The 27,307-nt window shown below is 52.8% G+C and overlaps 1 protein-coding gene across 1 annotated transcript; it reads right to left on the bottom strand.

Moving 5' to 3' along the window:
• Positions 1-23,560: 23,560 nt before the first annotated feature.
• LOC125644435 (noggin-2-like) lies at positions 23,561-26,629 on the bottom strand. Its single transcript, XM_048868403.2, has one exon. The coding sequence runs from the start codon at positions 25,257-25,259 to the stop codon at positions 24,615-24,617; it is 645 nt and encodes a 214-aa protein (XP_048724360.1). The 5' UTR covers positions 25,260-26,629; the 3' UTR covers positions 23,561-24,614.
• Positions 26,630-27,307: the final 678 nt, after the last annotated feature.

Raw genomic sequence — 27,307 nt, 5'->3', positions numbered from 1 at the left:
ACTCACCCCGCACTGGACGGGGACCCCCACCCTGTCACAGATACAAACAGCTGAATGAAGCTGAAACATCATGTGAGCCCACATACTTCATTCTCAGTGTCTAGTGAGAATAACAGATCCGAAAGGGAATGCAGGGAGTTAATACAAGTAACTGGTCGTTGGTGTGTGCAGGGGGGTACCTGAAAAGGTTAAAAAGTTTGAAGTTCCCAGGTTTTTTTCAGGGGGAGCATGGGCCCAGGACAGAGAATCCAGTGGGGGAGTACTTGTGGCACCTTAGAGACTAACCAATTTATTTGAGCATAAGCTTTCGTGAGCTACAGCTCACTTCATCTGATGCATTGAGGTAACTCTGGAGCATACTTAGACTGTCAGCTCATTAGGGCAAGAACCATCTTTGTGCTCTGTGTTTGTACATTGCCTAGCTCAATGGGGTCCTGGTCTAGGACTGGGGCTCCTGGTCGCTACAGTAATCTATTAATAAATAACACTGAAATATGGAAAGCACATGGGCAAAACAAAAGGGTGAGTCCACTGCTCCTAATGGCTTTGATTGAGGAAAACCACTCAGAGCTCCATCCACAGCAATTTAAACTTGATCAGACGCAGCCAGGATACTGTCTACATTTGGTAGTCCTCCAAGCACAGATACTCCAAAGTGTTTCATTTCCTCACTCTCTTCTTCATAAGAGCCCTTGGACATGTGGTGTTAGACAGTCCCATATGGCGACACACTTCAGCATTTGGCCACTAGGTGGGGCTCTCTTTCACTAAATGAGCGTTCCAAGCGATCGCCACCCCCCCCTCCCCACCCGTCTCTCAGGGAGGTGGCCAGAACTACTCCCTTCCCTGAGACAAGGCCAGGGTCAGCTCATATATTAGGACAGAGCTCTCCAGTCCCCCAGGTCCCTACTGCCCACAAACAGCCCTCTTGTGGGATGAGCCCCCATGGCCAGATTCAGCCCCTGTTTACACCTGCCCTCAGCATCCTGGGCCACTCCAGACCAAGGAAGTATTCACAGAAAAGGCCCCTTTCTATACTTGGTGTGTTTAAGGGACTGCCTTCACCTGGGACAAACCTTATTCCCTTGTGTGCCCCTGTGGCCCTGCGGAGCAGCGGGCTAGAAGGAAGCCCAGTCTTTTGCTGAAAGGGGGACTTTTTTTTTAATTGAGTTCAGAGCATGCAGACTTGTCCTCAGGAGCCTTGGAGCTACGCCTTTTCCATCTTACATGCCATTGTGTCCTCTGCTGAACCAAAGGGGTTTGGAACTACCCCTGCAAGCTCTTCTTACTCTTTCTGTGTCTGGAACACTGAGCCCCCGCCATCATACACCATGAGATAACAGCTCTGGTGAAGAGACGGGTGGTCAGGGCTGGATTTAATGATAAAGGCTCCATCGGGAAAGGAACTGGGGGCCTCTAGTGAAACATTCCTAAAAGACCCTCCTCAGCCCAACACAGAGAGCACCTGTTGACCTTGCAGTCCCTTGAACATGGACCTCGGAGGGTCCTCCAGCACTACTGGGATGGAACATCACCATGGATAGGGTGACCATATGTCCCATTTTGGCCAGGACAGTCCCCTTTTTCAGCTCTGTTCTGGCCATCCCTACTTTTTCACTAAAACTGGGCATTTGTCCCTGATTTGTGCAGGCAACGCTGCCTTCAGAGATGTCCCCCCGGGCAGTAGCCCCCTCTTTCCGGCTGCAAGGCAGAGCAGAGCGCGGCTCTGAAGGAAGTGCTGCCCACCAGCGGCACGATGGGAGAAATTTGCTGCTGTTAGGCAGTGCTGCTTTCAAACATGTCCCCCCGGGCAGCAGCCCCCACCCTCTGCCTGGACACAACAGGTAGTTCTTATACCTGGGTCAACCTGGGACAGCTGTCCACTGCTTGCATCACAGGACAGTGAGGAGTTTACTCAAAGTATTGTGCCTCAGAGAGGTATAATCCCTCTCCAAGCAGCCTGGTTTCTGTAAAATGAGTGTGCTGTACACATTAGAATGGTGCACTCCTCCCTGAGTTCAGAGGCTGCAGTCACGGGTCTTTGAGAAGGATGCATAAAGAGTAGTGTGACAGAGTGGAGAGCTGTGGCTGCTGCTAGGGGTGTTAGCTCTGAAGGGAGTGAAGCCTGCCAGCAGCAGCAGAGAAATTTGCTGTGGACAGGCAGCGCTGCTTTCAGAGCTGACCCTCTGGACAGCAGCCTCACTGGCCAGCCGCAAGGCAGAGCAGAGAAGTAACGGTGACATGGTATTGCCACCCTTACTTCTGCACTACCTCAGAGTCTGAGCCTTCCTCACTGTAAGGCTCAATATATACTCCTGAGGGAATTCTGCATCACTGTGCATGTGCAGAATTCATATCCTCTGCAGATTTCTTTGCTTCCCTACAGAAAAATGACTTCTGATGGGGAAGCAAAGGGAAGCCACAAGAGCAGTCATGTGCTCCTCCCCAGCAGCTCAAGCAGGTTGGTTCAGGTGCCTGAAGCAGCTGGTAGAGATGTAAATTACTGCAGGGAGGGGCTGGGCAGTCATATGTGTGAGAAGAGATACTCTGTCCCTCTTGCTCGCTATTGCAGCACATTTGACATGGAGGGGCAGGGCTTTGGGGTGTTTCTGAGGAGGTCGGTGTGGGGCAGGCTCTGTCCCTGCAGGCAGAGCAGAATGTAGCAGCCTGCCTGCTTAGTGAATTGTTCCCATTGTCTTTGTGAATTCCCGCAGGAGCATAAAACAGGTGTAAAAAGGCTCCTTTACATAGCCAGAGTGGTGTAAAGGACAGTATGGCCTTATAAATGCTTATAGTGCTTTAGTGATTAGAGCTGGTCTAAATTTTTGGACTGAAAATTTCCATCAAAATATGTTCCTGAACTATTTGTTACCTTTCTGGAGATGGTGAATAGCCAATATAATTTATGAGTTTGATTCCCCAGCCGTTACTTGCTCTTCAGTTGCCTATGATGTAACACTGAGCATATGGCTGCATATATTAGTTGAATAATAACTAGAAATAAAGGGTCAATAGCTACATTACTATTATACAAAGGGGATTTGGGGATTTACTCCAGTGCTCTCCACTCCCATTCTCCGTCTATTGTATTGTAATTTAAATAAATCACCAAAATTGAAACCAGTGTGATTATATTGCTTTATTTTGACAAATAAAATATTCAGAATTTTAAAATATTGTGCATGGAATTTTTAATTTTTTGCTGCAGAATTTTTATTTTTTTGGCACAGAATTCCCCCATGAGTAAATATAGAATGCTTTGAGCAACTTGATCAGGAGGGTGTATGGAAGCACTATATTAATTTTCCTGCTCAGTGTAAGGTCAACAGCAAGAAGGTAGGAACCCCATTTACTGATGGACACAAAACATGGCTAAATGGATTGTCAGCATTAGCAGGGTTGAGGGATGCTGCACGCAGGTCATCCGATGGGGGTTAGTGGCAGTGCTCTAATTTAAAAGCAGCTCTTTGTTGATTAGCTGCGTTGCAGCTGCAGGCTGAAAGCAGTGTGATGATCTCGTCACAACTCCAATATTCGCCTAGGAAAGGGAAAATAGGAAGGGTTTTTAAAGCACATTTTGTGGTAGGTAAGAGTCCCCCCCTAGCCAAACAGGCTACCTACCGTAGAGGCAGATGTTCAGATGCTCAGAACACTGCCGGAAAGAGGGGGCTACTGCCTGCTGGTTCAGATGCTGGGCTGAGCCAGTGTTCAGAGAATGCCTTGTGAAGGAACACTTGCAAGTCAGTTCTACCCTGGTGTTTCAGATATACCAGGCCATAGAGATCTCTGGTGTAAACTCTTCGACTTGGAGATTAATTGGCCCATAGCAAGGAATTGGTTCAGCAAAACAGGCGCTATCAGGAGCAGGGTCCCAGCCAGAGGCAGACTGACATCATTATCCAAAAAATCCCCCCAAGGAGCATAGACAGTTCATTCACACACATGTTTTCCTTTGTCTAGGGCTGGTTACCACCATGTTACCCTTACTTCTGTGCTGCTGCTGGCGGGGAAGCTGTCTTCAGAGCTAGGCACCTTAGCAAGCAGCTGATGCTCTCCATGGCCCAGCTGTGAAGGCAGTGATGCCACCAATCACATGATGTTGCCAGATTATGCTTTTGTTACGTTTCTGGGGGAAGGGGGGCTTGTGCATACCTGTGTCCTTAAAAGAATCAATAGTTTGTGTGTGGACAGTTTTTGCTATAAAAATGTCTAGGAACCATCTGTGTAATTGTAATGAAGACCTCCAAAAATAGTTCAAGTTTTTTTAAAAAGACACTTCAACATTGGACGGCAGCAAAGTTATATGCAAGACACGTGGAGCACATTTCTCCATGGCCCACGGTGGTTGAAATGACATTACCCAGCACCTTCAAAGCAAGAAACACAGAGATGCTGATAAAGTGTTTAAACACCACGTGTTTCAGGATTTTTTCTGAGGCAAGATACAGAAGCTAAAAAAGCACCGGAGCCCCGCCTTTGAGTGCACCGAAAAGTTTGAGTGAGCTCTGCTGAGGAATATGCCACAGTAGGAGCAAATGCAAGACAACCTCACTGCACGCCACACTAGTAGTCCCACTTTAACTATGTTGGATGAAAATCGTCTCTTTGAGTGGTTTAGTGCAAAATCAATTGTCTCCAGTTGTCTTTCAGACTGGAACCATCAGAGAATGCCCATCACCAAAAGGTGGCAAAAGATTTTTCGAGAGATGGACCGTACTGAAGTACAATACAGAGATCTAGCCAAGGCTGTGGGATTTGTGCTGTGTCTGCCTGGTACTATAGCACCTGTTGAACATGTCTTTTCATGTGTGAATGATGTGTGGTCTCCTGAAAAATGATGTCTGAATGTCTCCACCATGCAGGCTGTCTTGGGTGTGAAAGTTAACTTTTCTCTAGACTGTACTGCATTCTACAATAAGTTGCTGAAAGACAAGCAAATCCTCAAAAAATAGCATCATCAGAGAAATACAACTGGTATCAAACAGCTTCACACCCTGAAGAATGGCAGAACTAGGAAGAATGTCAGTAACTACTGAGTTTTAAGTAAAATACACGAAACCATGTGAACATATATATAAAATATGTGAAACCGCCTTATCTTTTTTGCGTACTGTAAGTAAACTCCCCTGAGTACTAAGCATCTCTTACCAGTGTCCTGTTTTCAGTTTAGGGAAACATGGTCACCCTAGCCATGGATGAAAGGACAACACATGTGCTCTCTCTCCAGGCCCTCATCCAGCCATGACTCTAAGCAGTGAGGAGGATGAGATTGTCCAAGCTAGAAATGGACTTCCCAGGCAGTGGGTTTCTCTGCTGAGGTGACTCATTCTCCTTTCTTACCGGCTAGAAATAGCCTTGCGGAGCAAGAGAGAGCTGTTCAATGCTGAGTTTTCACAGCCTCTTTCATAAGATAGACAATTCACGAAGGAGATACTTCCCAAACTGGAGATTCCCTGCTCTGCTGCCCTTTCCTCCTTCTGCAGGGATAAGCTGCAGCTTCTCTTGAACCCAGCATTGCATCCAGGGGGAATCAAGCAGCTCCCAAATCATTCAGTGCAAAGTGTCCACAGAGTTGAGCATGGCTTCTGACTCCCACCGTGGAGCCATGTCTTCTCCAGATGGAAGAACCACCACTTGTGCCAGCCGAAGCTGCTCCTCAGTAAGAATGGTCACAGCAAAGATAGCGCCTGCTTTGATTCCCACAAACTGCTGAGTACGGCATGAGCTGCCAAAGTGTAGCTCATGCCACATTCTACTTCTCTTGTCATTGTTAACGCATAGAATCCGCAGCCTCTGGGCACTACAGATCCCAGCATGCAATACTCCATCTTGTTCCAAAGCTTTATGGGTAGGGCCCTACTAAAGTCATGGTCCATTTTGGTCAATTTCAGTCAGAGGATGTTAAAAATCATAAGTGTCATGATTTCAGCTATTTAAATCTGAAATTTCACAGTGTTGTAATTGTAGGGGTCCTGACTCAAAAAGGAGTTGTTCGTGTGTATGGGCGGGTGGGGGGGAGCTTTGCAAAGTAATTGTAGGCAGGGTTGTGGTACTGCTACACTTACTTATGTAAGGTTTCAGAGTAGCAGCCGTGTTAGTCTGTATCCACAAAAAGAAAAGGAGTACTTGTGGCACCTTAGAGACTAACCAATTTATTTGAGCATAAGCATCCAATGAAGTGAGCTGTAGCTCACGAAAGCTTATGCTCAAATAAATTGGTTAGTCTCTAAGGTGCCACTAGTACTCCTTTTCTTTTTACTTATGTAAGTAAGGGAGTAAGGGAGCCCAGCTCTGAAGGCAGAGCTGCCGCCATCAGCAGTGCAGAAGTAAGGATGGCATGGTATGGTACTGCCACCCTTACTTCTCTGCTATTGCCTGCAGAGCTGGGCCCGCAGTCAGCAGCCACTACTCTCCAGCCACCCAGCTCTGAAGGCAGCAATGCAGAAGTAAAGGTGGCATGGTATGGTATTGCCCCTCTTACTTTTGTACTGCCTTCAGATCTGGGTGCTGCCTTCCTTCAGAGCTGGGCACCCAGCTCTGAAGGCAGTGCCGAAGTAAGGGTGGCAACACCGCGATCCCCCTAAAATACTCTGGTGACCCCCCCTGCAACTCCCTTTTGGGTCAGGACCCACAATTTGAAAATGCTGGTCTCCCCCATGAAATATGTATGGGAAAGGGTGAAAATACACAAAAGACCGCTTTCACAGGGGGAGACCAGATTTCATGGTCTGTGACATGTTTTTCATGGCCGTGAATTTGGTAGGGCCCTGTTTATGGGTCATGCCATTCCCCCTCCACGGGGCGGGGGGGGGGGGGGGGGAGGGGCTGCCTAGTAAAGCAAAGGGCAGCTGCAACCTGATGCATTTTATGGAATTTAAGTGTAGTTGTTGGATTCCTGGCAAGTTAGTTATTGAGTGAACCTCAGCTGAGCAAAGTTTGGGCAGCCCTGATGTATGACACTCCCACCCCAGGAACTGCCATTGGATGTTGCAAAGCTACACGCACAAACACACACCTTTACTGGCATTATTTTCTTATAAACAGTCAGAACCAGCCTCTCTCCTACCCAAGTGCCCGGAGAGGAGGTACCGGGGTAGTTGCTAGCAGGGGCGTAGGTTCCCATACATTCCAGAGCAGGGAGGCGAGAGCAAGCTCTGTGCTACGGAGCTGCTTCCAATTTTAAAGCAGTCCAGCTTATGGCCTCATCTAACTTACATGATGAGTTACTGCCCCTGCCCAAATGAAGCAGATGAGCTGAGCCTGGGGTGGCTCTCCCATCCCTCACAAACAGCTGTAGGAGAGAAATGGTGCATCTTGGCAGCAAATGGCGAAGAAGCATGGTGGGCAATATCAGGGGGAGGAAGGCGGCCGCTGAGGGTGACTAATAGCTCTCAGCACCACCCTCCTAGAACAACATTCAGTTGCACAGCTATAAACAACTTCTTGGATTGCGCCTGCATCTGGGATAACTTGCTCCCCCCTAAATCCTGCTACCCACTCTTCCCTCATTAGCAACAGCCCTGGGGTCCCACCCAGTATAGAATAATTGCCCCATCTTTCATGAAGCATTGTCTTCAAGCTCCCTCACACACTAAAGGCGCTCTCTCCCTATGCACACCCCTACCCACTCACCCAGAGATCTAGCCCTCACTTGCCTTCCAAACATTACTGCTGCCCATCCCTGCTTCCCACAGAGTCTGGCTCTCCCCCGTGTGTCTCTAGAGAAACTGACACACCATGTCCCACTGCCTGAAGCAGCACTACAAGTGCTCCTCCCACTGTGACTGTCAGGAGCAAAAGCATATGGGATGCACGACAATGGCGGCTGATTGGCAGGTGGAAACTTCTGGGGACATCAGTAGGGCTGCAGGACAGCCAGCAGCAGCCGGGCAACAGAGCTGAATTGTATGAAAAAGTTTATCTTTGCTCAAAAATAGCCTGAAGCAAAGCCCACTGAAGATAAGGAGACACTTCCCATTGACTTCTGTGAGTTACAGATCAGATGTTAAGGTTTGCGCTGTGGGAAGGAGTCAGTGGGAGAGGTGAATGTCTCCTGGCAAATTCCACTCTGATTGCTACCCAAAGGCCCATAACTGGTTATCTGATTTCCTATGCTGTCCCACAAGGCAAACCATTCGCCACCCAACATTATCACTGGAGAGAGAACATTTGTTTCTATAGGGTCATCTTTATTTCTAGAGCCCTTTGCCTATACTGGTATGGTATAGGTAGAGGCATAACTCCATGTAGATCTGTAAAGAGTCTTTGGCTGAGATCCTCAAAACTATTTAGGAGCTTAACACCCATTGATTTCAATGGACGTCAGGAGCCTAAACAACTTTAAGTATGTAGGTCTTTAGGTATACACACATTCTGCATATAGCCCAGGACATGTGGTGGCAAAATACATGAAAAAAGAATATGGAAATATCTAAAGTAATGCAATGAGTCTCTTGAGACCAAATCCACAGAATAAATATTTCAAATGTTTTCATTTATTTTTAAAAACCACCATTCACCTCTACTAAAGTCCAGCTCAATAATTTCAGTACCAACAAGCATTGCACCACGTGTATAATATTTTAAGTAAGAAATAAGAACCGAGTCATAATAGTGCATTGTACTACACTGCAGAGTCCCAGAGTTACTCCTTTATTTCAGTTAAACCAGACTACTCTACTGCACTTCATCAATGTTATTGCCCATTCACTTAATATTCTAATGTGTCAACGTGGTGGAATCCTTCTTTGCCAAGAACACTTAGACCCATTTTTCTGTCTGCAAACTCATCCTGAATTTTGTGAGGGGCCTCGTTCTTCAAGTGTTCACTGAACAGTGTGAACAAACAGTTTTTAGCCAGTGGGGTGCTTGCAAACTGTTTGTTTCAACTGGTCATGAATGATTCACTATGTTACTCACACTGCATGATTGGACTCTTAAAAAGTCACATGGTATTGTTTCTTCTCCTTGACTGGCTGGCTGAGAAATTTTTGAACAGAATGACAAATGAGGAATAAGAAACTTCTGGTATGAATTTTTAGATTAATAATCATTTGAGTTCATGACATTTTGGGGGTTCCATGAACATTTTTCCCCCACAAATGAACTGTCAGCTGTTCATACACTTTTGAACAACAAATAATACGGCCCCTCCCCAAATAACAGGGGAGAGAACCTGCTGCTTTTATTTGCCAACATGTTAGCAATAGGTCTGTGACCTGCTCTACTGGTGAGTATGCAGCTGAGTGGGATGAGTATATTGTTAAGGGCAGCATGTGAGCCACAAGTTGGTATGACGGCAGCCAAATTATACACAGAAATATGCAATTACACAGAATTACAACATATGCAGCCCCCTAAGGAATGATTGAGGCTAGGTGGGCATCACACATATAAGTGGACTTTGCACTTACGTACCATTTAACACAGTGATTCTCAACCAGGGGTATGCATATTCCTGGGGGACTCCGAGGGCTACTAGATATTTGACTAATTTTACAACAGGCTACTGTGATAGACCCAGGCCAGTTGCAGGGTACAACAGAGTAGTCCTGTTGGGATCCAGGAGTGGGCGGGTGGAGCCCACCCACTACTAAAGGACCTCCCCCAGCCTAAGGGGAGGATCCACAGGTCCGGGATTCCAAATAATTGCAGGGGACAACTAATGAGACAACAGGAGTGGGAGTGAGGTCACAGGGCTAAACAAAGGGAACCAGATGGGGACACCGAGCAGAGAACCCCGGACAGCGCCCCCTGCTCCTCAAAGACGTCAAGGGAGCCAGCAGACGCCGCCCAGAGGAACTCTGCCTGGATGCATGAATGGACTGAGAAGCGGAAATAGGCCCCACAGTTGCAGGAAACCCCATCGGCCAACCTCCTCTCCCTGGTCTTGTGGATGGCCATTTTGGCCAGGGCTAGGAGGAGGTAGACAAAGAGGTTCTGTGACTTTGTGGGGCCACAGATGGGGAGTGCATAGATGAACAGGTGAGGGGAAAAGTGCAACCAAAAACATAATAGTATATCCAAGAGGAACCAGAATAGGGGCTGCAACCTGGCGCACTCCAGATACACGTGCGCCAGGGTCTCCCTCCCGCAAAAGGGGCGGGTGTCTGGGAGGGGAGTGAACTGCACCAAGTACACGCCCATGCTCACGGCTCCATGAAGGATCCTCCAGCTGACATCCCCGGTGGGCCTCGGGACCAGAGTGAAATATAGGCTGGCACACCGTGGCTCCTCACCCTCCAGAGGTGGCAAGTGGGCCCACCACTTCATGTCAGGGTAGGACATGAGAGTGAGGACATGAAGAGTGTGGAGCATGAGCATGTACAGATATTTTCTTGGTGTGGTCTGGAACCGAACCAGCTGCAAGTCATGCAGCCAGCTAGCAGTAAAGGGGTGGGATGGCCTGGCAGGTCCACGGGCCTGATGAAAAGGTCTGGAGGGCCTGGAGTTGAGGGTGGGAAGGGCATGCCCTCTCACAGGACCAGGTCGAGGAACATCCGAGCAGTGGGCGGTAAAGCAGCCTCACCTCCTGAAGTACAAGCTGGGGAGTACAAGGTCTGGAGAGCCCCATGCGCTGAGTGAGCATCAGGGGATCCAGCCAGTCTCCCGGGTCGTAGTCCAGGTGGTCTCCGACTCTGGTGATTTCTGCCAGGACCAACCTCTGGCCCACCGAGGGGGACTCCGCCACCTGCACGCGAAGCTGGGGGTCGTGTAGCAGGGGCTCCACGAGGAGATCTGCCCCTTCGGTGGCCACCACAGACCTGGTTGTTGAAAGCAGTTTCCAGGTCTGGAGGAGGTTCTGGTAGAAGACCAGCAGCCCAGAGAGCTCTCATGGAAGACCTCTCGGATGAAGATAAAGGAGCTGCCAGTCGTATCGGAGCCCTCGGAAGCGGCACAGGAAGGCGTGCGCCAGTATGCTCCACGCCGGACTACCTGCACCATAAAGGAACCTCTGCAGGGCTTGGAGGAGGAAGACATGGACCTGAGTGTGCAGACACTTCAGGCCCTGCCCTCCCTCCTCCAGGGGTAGATGGAGAACCCCTGTAGGGACCCAGTGCAGTCCTGACCAAAAGAACTCCAGAATCGATGTCCAGAGGTTGGCCAGGAAACCTGGGGCCGGGACCAGGGTGTTGAGCCGAGGCCAGAGCATGGACCTGACTAGCTGATTGAGCACCACTGCCACTCACCTCGGAGGGAGAGGCACCGGAGTAGTCCTGCCCATCTCCAGAGCCGCTCTACCACCCTGCCCTCTAAACCTTGCAGAAAGGTAAATGCCAAGATAGAGCAGCAGACCCGCGCTCCACCAGATGGCCTGAAGCACGGGTGGGAGGGAGCTCGCCTGCCACCCATCCCTGACCACCAGGCCAGAGCTCTTGACCCAGTTGACCTGGGTGGAGGAGGCTGCTGAGTAGATGGCCTGGCAAGCCTCCACCCGCACCAAGTCTCCTGGGTCCTGGACCACGAGAAGCATGTCGTCGGCATACGCCAAAAGGACCAGCCGCAGCTCCAATTTCCACAGCACCAACCCCATCAGCCTCCAGCAGAGGAGACAGAGGAGGGGCTCAATCACCAGAGAGTACAGCTGGCCCGAGATGGGGCACCCCTACTGTACTCCCTGCCCAAAGCTAACTGGCTCGGTCAGGGTCCAGTTGAGCCTGACCAGACACTCCGTGGAGGCGTACAGCACCTGGAGAAAACCCACAAACTAGGGTCCGAAGCAGAATGCTCGTAGAGTGCCTAGGAGATACCCATGGTCTACCCTGTTGAATGCCTTCTCCTGATCCAGGGACAGAAGGGCGAACAACAGACCATCCCTACACCCGAGCTCCAAGAGATCCTGGACCAAATACAGATTATCAAAGATGGTACGGCCCAGGACAGTGTAGGTCTCGTCGGGGTGGGTCACATCCGCCAGCACGGACCCGAGCCACAGCAATATGGCCTTCACTACGACTTTATAGTCCATGCTGAGGAACAAGACGGGACGCCAATTCTGAAGGTCGTGGGGGTCCCCCTTTTTTGGGAGCAAGGCGAGCATGGCTTGCCTGCATGACAGTGGGAGGACCCTGCTCTCCAAGGACTCAGCCCAGATGGTGACAAGGTCTGGGCAGAGGACATCCCAGAACACACGATAGAACTCCACGGTCAGCCCATCCATGCTGAGAGATTTATTGGTGGGCATGCGGTGGAGGGTTTCACAGAACTCGGCCAGAGCGAGAGGCAGCTCTAGCTGGTCTCAGTTGCCCACACTGACCATCGGGAGTCCGTCCCAGAGCACTCTGCAAGCATCAACATCGGTCGGATCTGAGGAGAAAAGGCCCGCTTGGAAGGCCCTGGCCCTCCTGCACATCTCCACCAGATCTGCGAGGTGGGTGCCGTCCTCTGCCAGGAGGCAGGTGACATGCTTCTTGGCCCCCCTCTTTTTCTCCAGGGCATAGAAGAAGCGGGAGCTGTGATCCGTCTTCCGAAGGAGGCAGATGCGGGATCGAACAAAGGCACCCCGGGCCCGATGGTCCTCCCGCTTCTCCCAGCGCACTCCGCAGAGGGATGGATCCTCGGGGTTGGCAGCCAGACACCTCTCCAGCTCTAAGACCTCCCGTTCCAACTACTCTATCATCGCATCCCTCTGTCAGCTGGGGCCCCGGGTGTAGTCTCAGCAGAAGAGCCAGGCACACACCTTCCCCGCATCCCACCACCACCGTCCTGAGGGAAAGGCGCGTCTCTGCCCTAGCCAGGCCAGCCAGAACTCCCGGAAGGATGCCACGAAGCCCACATACTCCAACAAGCTGTTATTAAAGTGCCAATAGGCTGGCCCTGGCCTCTCTGCGCAGAGAGAGGCCGTCACCGTCACTAGGTGGTGATCTGAGAATGGGGCAAGCTGGATGCTGGAGGAGTGGGCCTGTGAAAGGTGACAGCATGAGAAGTAAATGCGGTCCAACTGGGAGTGGCGCGACTGATGGGCCTCCACCCAGACGAAGGTGAATGTTGAGACGTTATCTGGGTGGTGGTCGCGCCAGATATCCACCAATGAGTGACGGTCAACAATCTCCTGGAGGATGTCCGCGGCGCCTGGGCACTGCTCGGTCCCCGAGCGGTCCCACTCCTCGAAGATGGTATTAAAATCCCCGCCCAGGACCAAGCACTCGCGAGGATCCAAAGAGCTGAGGAAGGTGGACTCCTGATGATAAAAGTGCAGTCGCACCAGACCTGATGTTGGGGCATAGATGTTAACAAGGTTGACGACCAGCCCCTGCATATGGACCCGGAGGTGCAGCAGGCGGCCCGGCACAGCCTCAGCGATCACAAGCACCTCAGGCCATAGGTCGGGGGAGAACAGGGTCCCCACTCTAGTCGTACAAACTGTGAGGTGGCTAAAATAGACCCTGTCCCCACACTCCAGCCACCAACTTGCTTTGGTGGCTAGATCCGTATGGGTTTCCTGCAGGAAAACCACAGAGTACCCCACCTCCAAAATGAAGGAGAGCACCTGGCACCTGCAGAGACCCATCTTACAGCCCCAGGTGTTTAATGTTGCAAAGATGATGGGTGCCATGGGGAGGGCTGGGGGGGATCCTCGCCGGCAGAGATGCTCACGGCCCCGGCCGCACAGCAAACCATGACCTACCCCATAGATGAGCAAAGAGACATGGAAGCTGTGGGCCCGCTGGTAGGCCGAAGTGACCTGCCTCCCGGTCCCTTTACCCTCCCCCAGAATAGCCCTTATGGCCCGGAGGATTTGATAAAAGTCCCCCCAGAGCTGCAGAACAAGCTGCACGTTGTTCTGCGACCCACGGGTGTCCTAGAGAAACTCTCGCAGCTTATCGGAGAGCAGGGTTACAGGCCCCTGGCCATCCTCTAGCAGGGCCCCTGTCAAAGCCCCGTGGCCTACCGAGATGGGCAGGCAGGCGGCGGACCCCTGGCGTGGCACCCAATGTGCTGGCACCACGCAGCCTGCCTCAGACCCCGGCTCAGTGGGGGGCAGGGTAGGGAAAATAGCAGCCCCTCGGGGGTCAGGGCAGGGAAACACAAAGGCTGCTCCCTGGGGGTCATCCTCCGGGAAGGGGAAGGAGACGGCCTCAGGAACAGGAATAGCAGCATGGGAGGTGGAGGGGAGGGGGCCGGGGTTGGCATTAGGGGCAGGGAAGGGGTCAGGTGCAGGGTTGGGGAGAGGAGCAGAGTCAGAATCGGGGGGTCCCGGCAGCCAAGCTACCAGGGGGATGGCATTTCTCAGTCAGGCTCAGGGGTCTGGGGAGCGGGCCCTGGACGATACGAGGCTCACATTCCAAGGCAAGTGTTGTGGCCACGGCATCAATAGGTGGGGGAAGTAGCAGTGGGGCCCCCACCCGGGAAGGAGGCCAGCTGCCCCACATCAGTGAGGGATGCTCCTGGTGACTCAGGTCCCGGCAGCGTGGCACTGGCCGTCGCCTCAATAGGCTCAGTCGCCATTAGTGGGGGGCCAACTGCAGCAGGGCTGGTGGGAGAGTCCAGGGGTTCCTCTGAGGCAGGAACAGAAGCAGCGGTTAGGGGAATGGAGAATGGGGAGAGGGGGGCCAGGGTGAGGTCACCCAGATCAAGGCCCACTGGCAGAGGGTCGTCCTCCCCCTGAGTGACTGGGGTCAGACCTAGGGCCTTGATCTCTGCGAAGATGGAGGGGAAATCACCACCCACCACCCCGGGGACCTCCTTGCTGGTGCCCGAAGCGACACTTGCCTCGGAGCATGCAGGGAGTTCAGGTGGCAAGGAGGCAGGTGGGGTTCCATCGGGGAACCCCCCAAGGAGGGACTCCAGAGGAGGGGCAGTGCTACCCTCCATTGCTGCCATGTCATCCCCAGCCAGCTCTAGCAGATGGGATGCACCCGGGGGCAAGGCAGAAGGCTCAGTGTCAGTAGCCCCCTTCCTGGTCTTTTGGGGGGCCTCCACATCAGATAGAAGGAGCAGAGCTTGAGCCTACAGCTTGCCCCGCTTCCCCTGTACTAGGGCCCAGCCCTCCATGGCATCATCTGGGGGCTGGCCAGAAGGGGTTGGGTCAGAAGGCAAGAGCGATAGCACAAGAACACAGAGAGGTAGTGGTGGGGCGGCACGAGGGAAGGAAGATTCCCCCTGGGGCAGGCCCTCTCCCATGCCCTGCGGGAATCCCGCCACACCCTCCTCCATAGACCCCGCCAGACTGCACACAGTGGAGGCAGGGCTCTCCCGCTCATCTGGGCTCACTGCGGGAGGTACCCCTAGGGCCCAAGCGGGAGCAGTGGTGGGCTGGGAAGGAAGAGGTGCGGATCCGGGTGCCAGGCAGCCAGGGGCGCCGGCAATGACGGGGCCGGTGCCCTGCCGAGGCTTGGGGGTCCCAGACACTCCTCCGGACTTGCCCCATCGCCCGGCAGAGGTAGCACCGGGCCTGCCCCGTAGAGTAATGCACCCAGTAGCAGGCCCCCTGGTAGGGGATCAGAAATGACCCCTCAAGCACCTCTCCGTCACACGCCGCCGGCAGCAGTTGAAGCTGCACCTGCCAGCGGAACGAGAGGACGTGACAGAGGGTGGAGTCTTTGTAGCCCAGGGAGAGAGGGCTAACAACGGAGATGGGTTTCCCCAGGCCAGGGAGGCCAGGTAACAGGACGGCATTAGGGAGGAACGGAGGTCAGGACCAACCGGATGCCCAGGTCCTCTAGCGGCTCCAGGAGGATGAACACGCACCCCCCCACCGCCAGGCCTGTCCCCACCGCCTCCTGGGCAGCGGCCTCTGATGCCAGGAAGAAGACAACCTGGAGGACATTTTGGAGGCCGCCACTATGGTCGTGGGCCCACCACCCTCACCAACGCCTGCACGTAGGTCTCCACATGGGGCGAGGTGGGCACCAGGAGGCAATGGACACCATGCTTCCTGGTCAAGGTGGGGAAGGGGTCCTGGCAGCCAGAGATGGTAGCCGAGGCGGTGGCCGGGAGAGATGATGTAGTGGCAGGCGGGGGGGCCACTGCCACCTGGGCATATGCCCTGGGGGCCAGGAGAGGGGCACCCACAGAGCTGGGGGGGGGAGCAATAGGGAGGGATACTGTTGCTGGTGGTGGGGCCACAACAGTGGGGGCAGTCTCTGCCATAGAGAGCCTAGACTTTTTGGCGGGGCCCTTACCCTTCTTTTTACCCTGGCCCTTTCCACCAGCTGGCGGGGGCTTCCCCAGAATCGGAGGGGGCGAGGGACGCGGCAGCAGTGGAGTTCACCCCACTGTCCACTGCTGCTGGTGTTCCAGTGAGGGCGATAGCAGGTGGTTTGGCACTGGCGGTTGAGGTAGAAGCCACAGGGGATGATGGGGGGCAGGTGGAGGAGGGGCAGTGGGGTCTGCCCAAGGGGTCTCACCCACCTCGTCCCCCACCATAATGAGCAGGGATGGAGGACAAACACCCGAGGGGGAGTAGGGAAAGGGGAAGCAAGTCGACCGCTCCTCCCCACTAGGCTGCAGGCAGAGGAGGAGGGCACCAGAAGGGGGAAGACTGGATGGGGGGGGCTATCAAGGACTTGTGGGGGGGGTTCAGTCACCAACACAGGATGGGATTCCAGCTCCTCTAGGTGCACTAGGGGAGGGGGGCTATAATAGCAGCAGGGGGAATGCAGTGAGACAGGGGTTCAAACAGAAACAGGGGAGGGGCACAAGCGCATGGGAGGGGGCACAGGCACACAGAGCAAAGGGCCAGTCAGGGCAGAGGAACTGCAGCAGGGGACAACCAGGCAGGAGGTAGGACAGGGAAACCATAGAGCTAGCTTCAGAGGCTGGGGCAGGGCAAACAAAAACTGCAGAGGGGAAAGGGTGGGGCAGGCAAACCAACTGAAGCTGCTGAGGGGCTGGGGCAAAAAGGGGAGGGCAAAGGGCTTCAAGGGGAGACAGCTGCAGGGAAGGGGGGGGTGTCAGTCCAAGGTGGAGGCATGTGCACCCACATGCACTTGCAAAAAAATCAATGGCTGCTGGCTGCTGCTTCAGGCCCAAATGGTGGCAAAAGGGCATGGTAAGCCAAGCAAGCAGCTGAGTCCTTGAAGCAGGAGTGGAGGTAGATCGTAACTGCCCACTGGGGGTAGTGGAGGGGGCAGCAATATTGGTGGTGGGGGCAGTGGGGGGGACACACCAATGGACCAAGGGGCAGGCTCCATACCACACCCCCTGTGTCCCCATGGTCAAGACCCCCACCACAAAAGCACAGTTTGAAAGTTACTCAGCCCATAGAAGGCCCCCTCCCTGCTAGTCTGCAGAGTCTCCACGTGCTCCCCTAGCAGCAAACAATCCTCTTCTTCCTCCTGCTTGAGACTCCGGCAGCTCCAGCAGGTGGTCTGGTGGCCAGGCAGGAAGGACCCCTTGCAGGTGGTGGTGGTGGTGATGTCCACAGCAGCACTAGCAACAGCTGGGGCTGGAGTCCCTCACTCCCCTCCTCTAAGGAGCAGGCCAGCCGCTCCCCCTCCCCAAGGGGCTGTAGCAGGAGCAGCAACAACCAGGGGGGGGTCCAGCAGCCAAGTAGTAGAAAAGGGGGGGTTGTCTGGCCCAGCCAAGGGAATAGCAGCAGCGGCGGCGGCGGCGGCGAAAGCCCAGGGCCTAGCAGCAGCCTCCCTCCAAGCCAGAAGGCTATAGGAAAGAAGTCAAAAGCCACTCTACTGGCCACTAGAGAAGCAGGGGCTGTGCCAAAGCAATCAGGAACCTGCTAGAACCAGTTAAGACAGGCGAGCTAATTAAGACACCTGGAGCCAATTAAGAACATACTAGAATCAATTATGACAGGCAAACCAATCAGGACACCTGGTTTAAAAAGGACCTCCCATGGGTTAGTGGAGGGCATGCAAGGAGCAGGTAGTGAGAAGGTATGCAGCTAGAGGAGTACAAGTGTGACCAGGCTTCAGGAGGAAGATCCTGTGGTGGGGATAAAGAATGTGCTGTAGGGGCGTTATGGGGAAGTAGCCCAGGGAGTTGTAGCTGTCATGCAACTGATACAGGAGACATTGTTGACAGCTGCTATCCACAGGGCCCTGGGCTGGAACCCAGTGTAGAGGGTGGGTCTGGGTTCCCCCTATCCCCCCAACTCCTGATTGGACACAGGAGGAGTTGACCTGGTCTGTGAGCAACATCAGAAGGGAAGGTCTAATTTGGAAAGGGATCTGGCCTGTCCCTGACTCACTAGGTGGGACAACAGAGACTGCAGAGATTGTTCTCCATTTCCCCCATGCTGGCCAGTGATGACGTTAGTTGAGTGCACAGCAGGTTTGAGCCTCTAGTAGAAGTAGCCAAACTGAGGGCTGCTGTGAATCTCTGAGGTGAGCAAATCCGCCAAAAAGCACAGGACCCACCAAGGCAGAGGAGGAACTTTGTCACACTACATAAGATGCACTAGTGAAGTCAGAACAAATTAAAATTTCATACAGACAATGACTGGTTTATACTGCTCTATAGACTCTACACTGAAATGTAAGTACAATATTTACATTCCAATTGATTTATTTTATAATGATATGGTAAAAATGAGAAGGTAAGCCATTTTTCAGTAACAGTGTAAGCAAGTAATTTTTAAGTGCAGTGAAATTTGGGGGTACATAAGACAAATCAGACTCCTGAAAGGGGTACGGTAGTCTGGAAAGGTTGAGAGACCCTGATCTAACACACTGGTTATGTTTTTGGCATGTACCCAGCTAGTGGCTGGTCTACATAAGGATAAGAACCTACTACTAGCCAATTGAATTACTCCTTTAGTTCAAGTAGTAGAGGCCTGTGCCTTTGACATTGAAGGCTGTGTGTTCTAGCCCCATTGATAATCCAGACATTCAGCGTAGTTCACTTATATTTCTGTAGTTATGGAGCTTCACTTTTAGGCCATGTCTACACTACCAGCTAAATCGGCACTGCTGCAATCAATGCAGTGGTGTCAATTTAGTGAGTCTGGTGAAGATGCAGTCTCCCATCGACTTAGCGTTCTCCCATCGATTTGAGTATTCTATCTCCCCGAGAAGCATAAGGGAAGTTGGCAGGAGAGCGTCTCCCGTCGACACAGCACAGTGTAGACACCATGGTAAATGAATCTAGCTATGTTGACTTCAGTTACATTATTCGTGTAACTGAAGTAGCATAACTTAGATCAATTTACCGCAGTAGTGTAGACCAGCAAGTTGCATTTCTGGCACCACTGCTATAACCTACTGAACACTTGGGCGCTATTAGGATGTGTATCCTGCTCACCTGGAACTCTTGGTCTTGGAGTCTCAGAAGAACAGACTTTGTGACATTTCTGGTACTTTCAGTTTGGCTGGAAATACTGTGGGAACAGCTTTTCTCCTCCTACTTCAGCACTATTGCAGCAGAAACAATAAAAGCCACTGGGGGGGGGGGGGGGGAGGAGAGATTTGTCCTTTTTTGAACCAAAGAAATGTTCAGGTTCAGTTTGCATTTCAGATAGATTCACAGAGATTGTCTTCTTCAGTCCAGTTCACTCACCTGTCTTAAAACTGAGCTATTGGTTTACATTATAACTGGGCTTCAGTCACATGGTGTGTGCTGATGCTAAAAACCTTGGGCCCTGGACCTGAGAGGCTGGTTCATGGGGCACAGAGGACGAGCGTAAAGTGGAAAACTGGGTCAACTTAAAACCCAGTGATTTACTGGTGAAACAGCAGGAACTGAAGAGCATGGGCCAGGGTCCATTTTCTGATGTCACACTGACCTGAGCTAGCAAAGTTCAAGACACGAGGTCTTGGGCTAATGGTGGAGCAAGCAAAGGCACAGGGGAGAAAATAACCTCTTTGGTATTGGACAGGAAATAGTTTAACAGCCACACAGTGCAGAACTGGTGTGAAAGTCAAATGTGAGTTTAAAAGAGGTTTCTCAACACAGGAGAACTGTATCCAGATCCCAAGGTAAATAGCAGCAACCATCCAGTTCCGAGGCTGCTTTAAGAAGAGGAACTGTCAGCTGGCAGGGAATGTCTTGATCTGGGGACTCTGGTTAGAAGAGAGAATTTTACCACTCCCTTGGTGACGGCAGGCAGAAGTACCCTGACGTAAGGTTCCTGTATGAGAGAGATTTTTATAAACATACACAAGTTTAGCACTGTTTTGAGCTGTGGTTTTCAGGGAATACTATTGGAAAAGGGTGTTTGGCATGCCCACAACAGCATCTCCCAGTCACTCGCAGTCTTTCCCGTTCTATGTAAGAAAGGGTTAAGCTGCTGATCCTCTAGTTAACCACCTCATCCTGTTCTGTCAGCTAAGTGGCGCCTCTGAGTTAGTAAGGAGCTTCCAAAACCCTGGAGACTTCACCATCAGAGGGAGCCAGAAGGCCAGGGCTCCCCCCCGAAACTCGCTGCTGCTGCAGAAAACACACTTTGAAATCACGCTACATATTCATCAAGTTCCTTTCACCCTAAACAGGCCTACATGTTAGAACAGTGCATGGGGGTGGGGGTAGAGGTATGGGGTGGAGAGAATGAAGGGATGCAGCAGAGTCTGGAGGACCAAATGCACAGAGCCTATAGGCAATGCATTGAAGGGAAACGGAGGGGTCTGAGGGCAATGTGGACTAATTATGGAAAGATGGGCCAAAAATGCAAGTGCCAAGGTATGACCGTAGTTCCCAAGTGTGTATGTTCCTGGACACGTGACTAAGTGTTCCTATGTCCATGCTGAAATGTACCTGTCTATAAGCAAAAGGGATAGCAAGGATGAAGTGGCATTTGTACAGATCTCAAAGCACTACACATGTGGAAACTGAGGCACAGAGCTGGCCCACATCACTCATCAAGTTACTGTCAGAGCTGGGGGAAAGGAGCCAGATCTCAAAGTTTGGTGTCCTGTACATTGGATCACATAGGGGCACAAGAAAGATTTTACACACTGCCTGTCCCCTAATAGCAAGCAGATACTATGAAAGAAACACACTACAAACTAGGCCTTATTCCCGTCCATCTCTCATTCTACCCAAAACTCCTTCTGATGCCAAGGAGAGATAAGAAGACTGACAGATTTATTTGGGCATAAGCTTTCATGGGTAAAAAACCACTTCTTCAGATGCATCTTATGGAGATGCACCACGAAAGCTTATGTCTAAATAAATCTGTTAGCCTTTAAGGTGCCACCAGACGCCGTGTTGTTTTTGTGGATACAGGCTAACATGGTTACCCCCTGATATAAGAAGATTGTTTAATCATCCTGCCTTCTGCACACATCTCCATCCCCAGTTCCACGGATGTCACGTTTCTACATTCACAGCCGTTCCTTAGCTGCTGAAACCACTGTTAACACAGTGGCAAAACCTTCATCAGAAAATAATAGGGGCATTTTAGCAATGGGGATTGGCAGAGGAGATCAGGAGTGAGAATGCATTTTCCCTGCAGCCAAATCAGAGGGACATGAATGAGGGAGTCAAATGTTGTCTGGTGGGGTATGTCCCCTTATTCTCTCCCCACAACTGGTTAAACTTAAAGACTGAAGAAGAAGCTGCAGGACATTTGGTCCTGGCTACCTTGTATCAGGAGTATGCTCCTGATCTTGGGACTGAGGCAGCCCCTCCAGTTGCACAGCATGGAGGCTTTTAGACTGTTTTTTCCTCTGCAATTAGGACACACACAAAAAATCACCCCCTTTCCCCTCCCCCCACAACTAAATTCAGCCACTAAGTCTGGGGAATGGTTTATTTCCCAGGTTAGCACAAAGCAGGGTCTCTGCATATCCCTGGAAACTGCAGAACAAAACACACTAAGATGTTAAAGGGCCATTTGTAACCAAATCCCAACACACCAGATACTGTTGGGATTATGTCCAAAATATTTTCCCAGAATACCCTCCCCCACCCCCGGCAAAAGGCCTCCTACAGATGTTTGGTGTCCACACCACAGATGTCATTCTTCTTGCAAGATGAGCTGACCCATTCTTTTCCCAAACACCCCTTATGTTTTGCAAGTTGCACTAGAAGTGTTATTTTTCTGTCCCCTTGAAAGAGACTGGGTATCGGGGGCGGGGGGAGGCTGGGGAAGGCCAACCTGTTTCCCCTCCCATGAGTGAATTACGGTTTACACAACTCCTGGAAGATGTCAAGTGCTAAAATCATTATCCCCTGGGAAACACACTTTCCTTTCTGCAGCAGTTTGCACCTATTCCAAGTTTGGCCTGTGTTTTACTAAAATCTGAATCCAGTCCCTCCACGAGTCGCGTTGGCCTCGCAGGAGTTCGGCGGGCGCTCTACCCGCACCAGAAGAGGCAGGCACTGGCTGGAGGTGGTTTCTATAAAGCTTGATGGACCTGATCCAAACCCCACAGAAGTTCCTGGGAGTCTTTCCACTGACTTCAGTGTGACTCAGGCCTGCTGCCATTTGCCCACCATCCTAATGCACTTTGCTCAGACGGATGGTGATCAGAGTTTTCCCTGCCTTTGCTGGAGTTCACTGTCGGCATCTCTGCACACCACTGACATGGCTGCACTAGGGAGCGAGTTTTACTCCTCACTGACCAAGAGTTTTCCAAAGAGTTTTTTTGTTTTTTTTGGTCTTTGCAATGTACTTTACGTCCTGGGATGGCAAGTATTTCAAACAACTGGGAAAAATGCCTCTATCACTATCTGCAGACTACTCCATGCACACAGTTGCAATCCATATCCTGCCACCAACTTTCCCCTTTTGCTTTTTCCCCCCTCTTCCAATGTGGCAGCCCTGTTAGGGCCTGATCCTATCCCAGTGGCAGAACTCCCATTGACTTCGATAAGAGCAGGAGTAGGTTCTCAGGGCTCAACTTTGCAAAGTGCTGAGCTCCCTCAACTTCCACTCACTTGAGCACCTCACAGGATCATGCCAACATCCTTCCCCCTGCAGCCCGCCATCTGGAGGCTGATGATCCTACAAGGAGCTGAGCACCATCTGAGGGAGAGTAGGGCATCCTGCTCACCCACTGGGAGGATCGGGCCAAATGGTGACTTCAGTGGGAGCTGAAGGCACTCAGCACCTCTGCTGGATCAGTCCCCCAAGAATGTTCCTCCTCCTTCTGACTCAATAGCAAATGACACATTCCACTGGGGAGAGAATTCCCAGTTCCCACCCCACTCGGGTTATTCCTCCAAGGCATCGGCCCTGAGCAACCCCCACTCCTTCCCTCCCCTGCTAATGACTAGCAACAGCTACGACATTTGCTCTAACACATGGGCTTTTGAATTTTGCCAGGCATTTTAATGGCTCAGGCGATAACCTCTACCCCTTCCTCCACCATTGAGAATCTGAGAAATCTGAAACTCAGAATCCTAGTGACACAGTAAGAGAGAGAGACCCTGACAAGGCACAGTGAAGAAAGAAGAAAAACTCATGCAGATACTAGACTAGATACTAGATAATTGCTCCCTTTCCAAAACATTTCAATTATTTTATCACTTATCAGCCATTTATCCCTCTCCATCTCCCCACCAGGTGAATTTAAATAAAAACAGAGCCTGATCCTCAACCACTGTAAAATGGTGCAAGTCTCTTGACTTCAGTGGAACGATAGTGATTCAGCTCAGGATCTGGCCCCAAGAAACCTAGCACCATAATCTCCTGTCCCAGAACTCTGTAGTGCATCAAGAATTGTTTCTTCAGAGATAGGGTTTATTGCTAAAAATGTTTTGATCAGTCGTAGTTCATATTTACACTGATATGTTTTTAAAGGAATATTCAAGTAAACATTTCCAATATTTTCTGGCATAATCTCTAGCTTTTTTTATACACAAACATTAAAAATAAATAAACTGTACACAGAAAATTTCTTTTAACATCTCTACATTACTATATGTATTCCAAAACCAACAAAACAGACTCCACTCTTTCATAACTTTGTACTTTAAAAAAAAATCTCCTTTGTAATTAACCAGTAAACTCTTTTTAAAAAGGTAGAGAGCTTTGCAGATTAGTTGAAACATCTGAAAAAAGACAAAAATACAGCAAATAGAAATTAACATCTTCAAGGGCTTCTGTGTTGGTTTTTTGTTGAATCATCTTGACTGGAAATTTCCCCCTTCCCTTTTGCAGGGAAGTACTCAGATTTTAGTGAGATGGATTTAAAATGTGGTCCTATGTCTTTAAAATAATAATAATAATAATTAATAATAAAATAATAATAAACAGCTGCAATTTTCCCCTTCTTTTAAAAATCTCTATATTTACAAGGCTGGGTGCCCCCCCCCCCCGTTTTGTTTTGTTAGAACGCTATATATGTATAAAAATAAACATCTGATTGTAGTGCTTAGCTTTGCCTCTGGCCTGCACTGCAGTTCCTTTCAGTTTTGCTTTTCCCATTTAAAATAAAATAAGTCAAAAACAGTGCAAGGGGTGTAATAAGGGGAGAGAAACGCACAAACAGATCCTCTTGTGAGCATGTGTCCATCTTTGTGTGTGTCCTTTCAGTCTCAGGGTCTCGGTGGGATGGAGAGGAAGGGGGACGAGTTGCACTGCGAGAGACAGCTAGGTACTGGGCTGGATGATGCCTCCTGGTGCACCGATCCTCTGAGATCCCCATGCAACTGGGTTGGGATCCAGGGCAATGGAGACCGCCCCCCTCGCTGCAGTTGGGATCCCGGTGAGTCTGTCCAGGAGCCTGGCACTGGGCACGCCCAGCGCGGCGGAAGCGGCTCCCCAGCCCGGCTTAGCAGGAGCACTTGCACTCCGAGATCAGCGGGTACTGGACCGGGATCCAGGTGCAGTACTTCTGCCTGGACCAGCCCTGGCAGTACCAGCGCAGAAAGGTCTTGGGCACCGACTTGGCCGGCTTGCAGTACATGCCCTCGGGGAAGGAGCAGGACTTCTCGGCGAAGCAGCTGCCCTCCTTGATGAAGCGCGGCCAGAAGCGGACGCCCAGGTCCTTCCAGGTGTAGCGCACAGGGCAGTGGGTGTAGGCCCACAGCCACTGCAGGAACTTCCTCCGGGCCTTCTTGCCCAGCTTCATGCGGGCCCCCGAGGGGCTCTCGCCCAGCTCCAGCTTCTTCAGCTCGCCGGGCAGCGGCGCCGAGCCCCTGAGCCTGGGCGGGGGCGCCGGGCTGGAGAGGTTTCCCGGCGCCGGGGCGGCCACCGACATGAAGGCGGGGTCGAAGCTGCTGCCCAGCTTCTTCCTCAGCGTCCGCTCGTCCAGGTCCTGCTCCTTGGGGTCGTACTCGGGGTCCGGGTGCTCCAGGATGTCCTTGACGGGCAGGTTGTCGCTCGGGGAGGGCCGGAGGCGGAGGTAGGGCTGGCCGGAGCCGCGTTGCAGCAGCAGCCAGCCGGCCCAGAGCAGGAGAGTCTGCGGCCCCTTCATGCTCCCGCCGGCGCAGGCAGGCCCCGGGCGGCGGCCGGGACTCGCCCCGGGATGGTTTCCGAGCTCTCGCTACTGCCCCGCGCTGCCCCTTGCCAAGTCCAGGGGAGTCATAAATAGGCCGAGACAAAGTCCAGCGAGGCCCGTCGCTTTAAATAGCTCCCCCGGGGCTGCTGGGACTCAGCATCGGCGGCTCCCCGCTGCCGCAGCCGGGCGAGCAGCCCTGCGCCCCGCCGAGCAGCCTCCCGAAGGGCCACGGCGTCTTCCCCCTCCGCGGCTCGCTCCCTCCCTCCGCTCTGTCTGGCTCCACAAGATTCACAGCGGCCCCGGCTCCATCCCCATGGTGACAGCTGGACTTAGAGCCACGACAGCTTGTCTAGACGCTGGGACAGGGTTTGGCGTGAGACTGGAGCCCAAGAATAAACCCCTCTTTATAGACGGGGAGCCGGGCAAAGGGTCCGGCCGGCGGCAGCGAGGGGGAGGGGAGAGTCCTGCACACGCACTAACAGCTGCAGCTCGGGCTGGGGGGGGGTCTCCCCACTTTTCCCTTCCCCGCCCTGCGATCGGAGCAGGCCGCTGCCTCAGGCGGACACGCAGCGCTGGGCGAGTGGCGCGGAGCTCGGCCCCATGGCTGGGTTCGCCTTGTGCCGGGCAGCTCCGGGATCGGGGCGCCGGGGTGCGGGAAGCTGGACTTAGCCCCCGAGGGTCCTCCCCGGGCTCATCCTCCTAGCGAGTCGCTCTCCCACCCACAACAGGTCCGCACCCGGCTCCGGGCTGTAAATCCCCCGCTGCCCCGGCCCGGGCAGGACGCAGGCTAGTGCTCCGCGCTGCGCACTAGGGACCCGGCGCCGTCCTCGGGGGCTCCCTGCCCGGCGAGGGCAGCGCGGGTCGCATGAAGCAGCAGCTCTCGGAAGGGGCTGTGCACAGGGGGCCAGGGAACCCCCTGCTCTGCGAACAGCCCGTGGCGAGCCCCAGCCCTCAGCGAGCCCAGGCTGCAGAGGAGCTGCCCATTCCCCCGCCCGTCTGCGGGGTGCCTCGGTCACTTCAACGCCCGCTCGCTCCGTGCACGGGGAGGGAGCCGCGGGCAGCGCATCCACGCCTGGGCTGGGGCGGGGGGGTCTGCAGGCTGCGCGGGCGGTCCCGGCGGAGGAGCCCTGCCTGGACCCCGATCCTGGGGCACTGGCAGCCCGGCTCCCTTTGCCCGCCTGGCTGCGGCTGCTGTGCCCTGCGGAGGGCAGGGACCCACGTGCCCGCTCCGCTCTGCGCTGCCCAGCTGCTGCCCGGCCGCCGCGCACTGCCGAGCGCCCCGCGCGAGCCCAAATTAAATATCCCCCTCGCCGGCGCGAGGTGTCAGCTGGAACTGCCCACCGCTGTCACTTTCCCCACGCTCCCTGAGTGACAGCCCCCCGCCTGCGCCGGGGGGCCCGCTGGGTCCTAATGCCCAGCCCGCCACCCGCTCTCAACCCTTTCCCTGCTACTGGGGCTTGCAGAGGCTCAAAGATGGACCCGTCAGGGCAATATATGGCACCTCTGCCGGGCTTAGCTAGGTCTCTGCTGGCCGAGCTTGCGTCTGGCTGCATGGCCCTCCCGGGAACAGTCGATGTGCTGGAGAGCACTGCAAGGGTTAACACTGAAACAGAGGTGTCAGATAATGCTGCAGAGGCTGCTGAGCGACCACTGGGAGCTGCTGCAGGCACTTGTTTTGGAAAGCAGGGGAACCTGGTGCTTCTCACACGCTGCTGTTTTGCAGAGAGATCAGGGCCAGCCAAGCAATGGTCTATTGTACCCCGCTCTTTTTGGAGGGCTCATCATGCACTGGACCTAGCTCTCCGTCTCTGCCAGCAGGGCCACGGGAGTATTACAAGCCAGATCCCTGACCCCTTCCAGCATCAGGACCAAAAGAGAAGCAGGCAAACATGGCATGATTTCCCCCCACCACACCCCCTCTTCCACTCTGCAAATTAGAAGGCCAGCCCTGAATGAGGTCACCTTTGGACAGACAACTTAGTGACTTATGCTGCTCTGGGGAAGTGACCACTGCATGGGATAGC

The sequence above is a fragment of the Caretta caretta genome, chromosome 10 (genome assembly GCF_965140235.1).
Source record: "Caretta caretta isolate rCarCar2 chromosome 10, rCarCar1.hap1, whole genome shotgun sequence".
NCBI classification, from domain to species: Eukaryota; Metazoa; Chordata; order Testudines; family Cheloniidae; genus Caretta; species Caretta caretta.
The sequence above is the reverse complement of the archived record's forward strand: the minus strand, read 5'-3'. Positions and strand labels throughout refer to the sequence as shown.

Excerpts from the sequence above, each read along its gene's own strand:
- LOC125644435 (XM_048868403.2), bottom strand. The coding sequence starts at position 25,259 with ATGAAGGGGCCGCAGACTCTCCTGCTCTGGGCCGGCTGGCTGCTGCTG.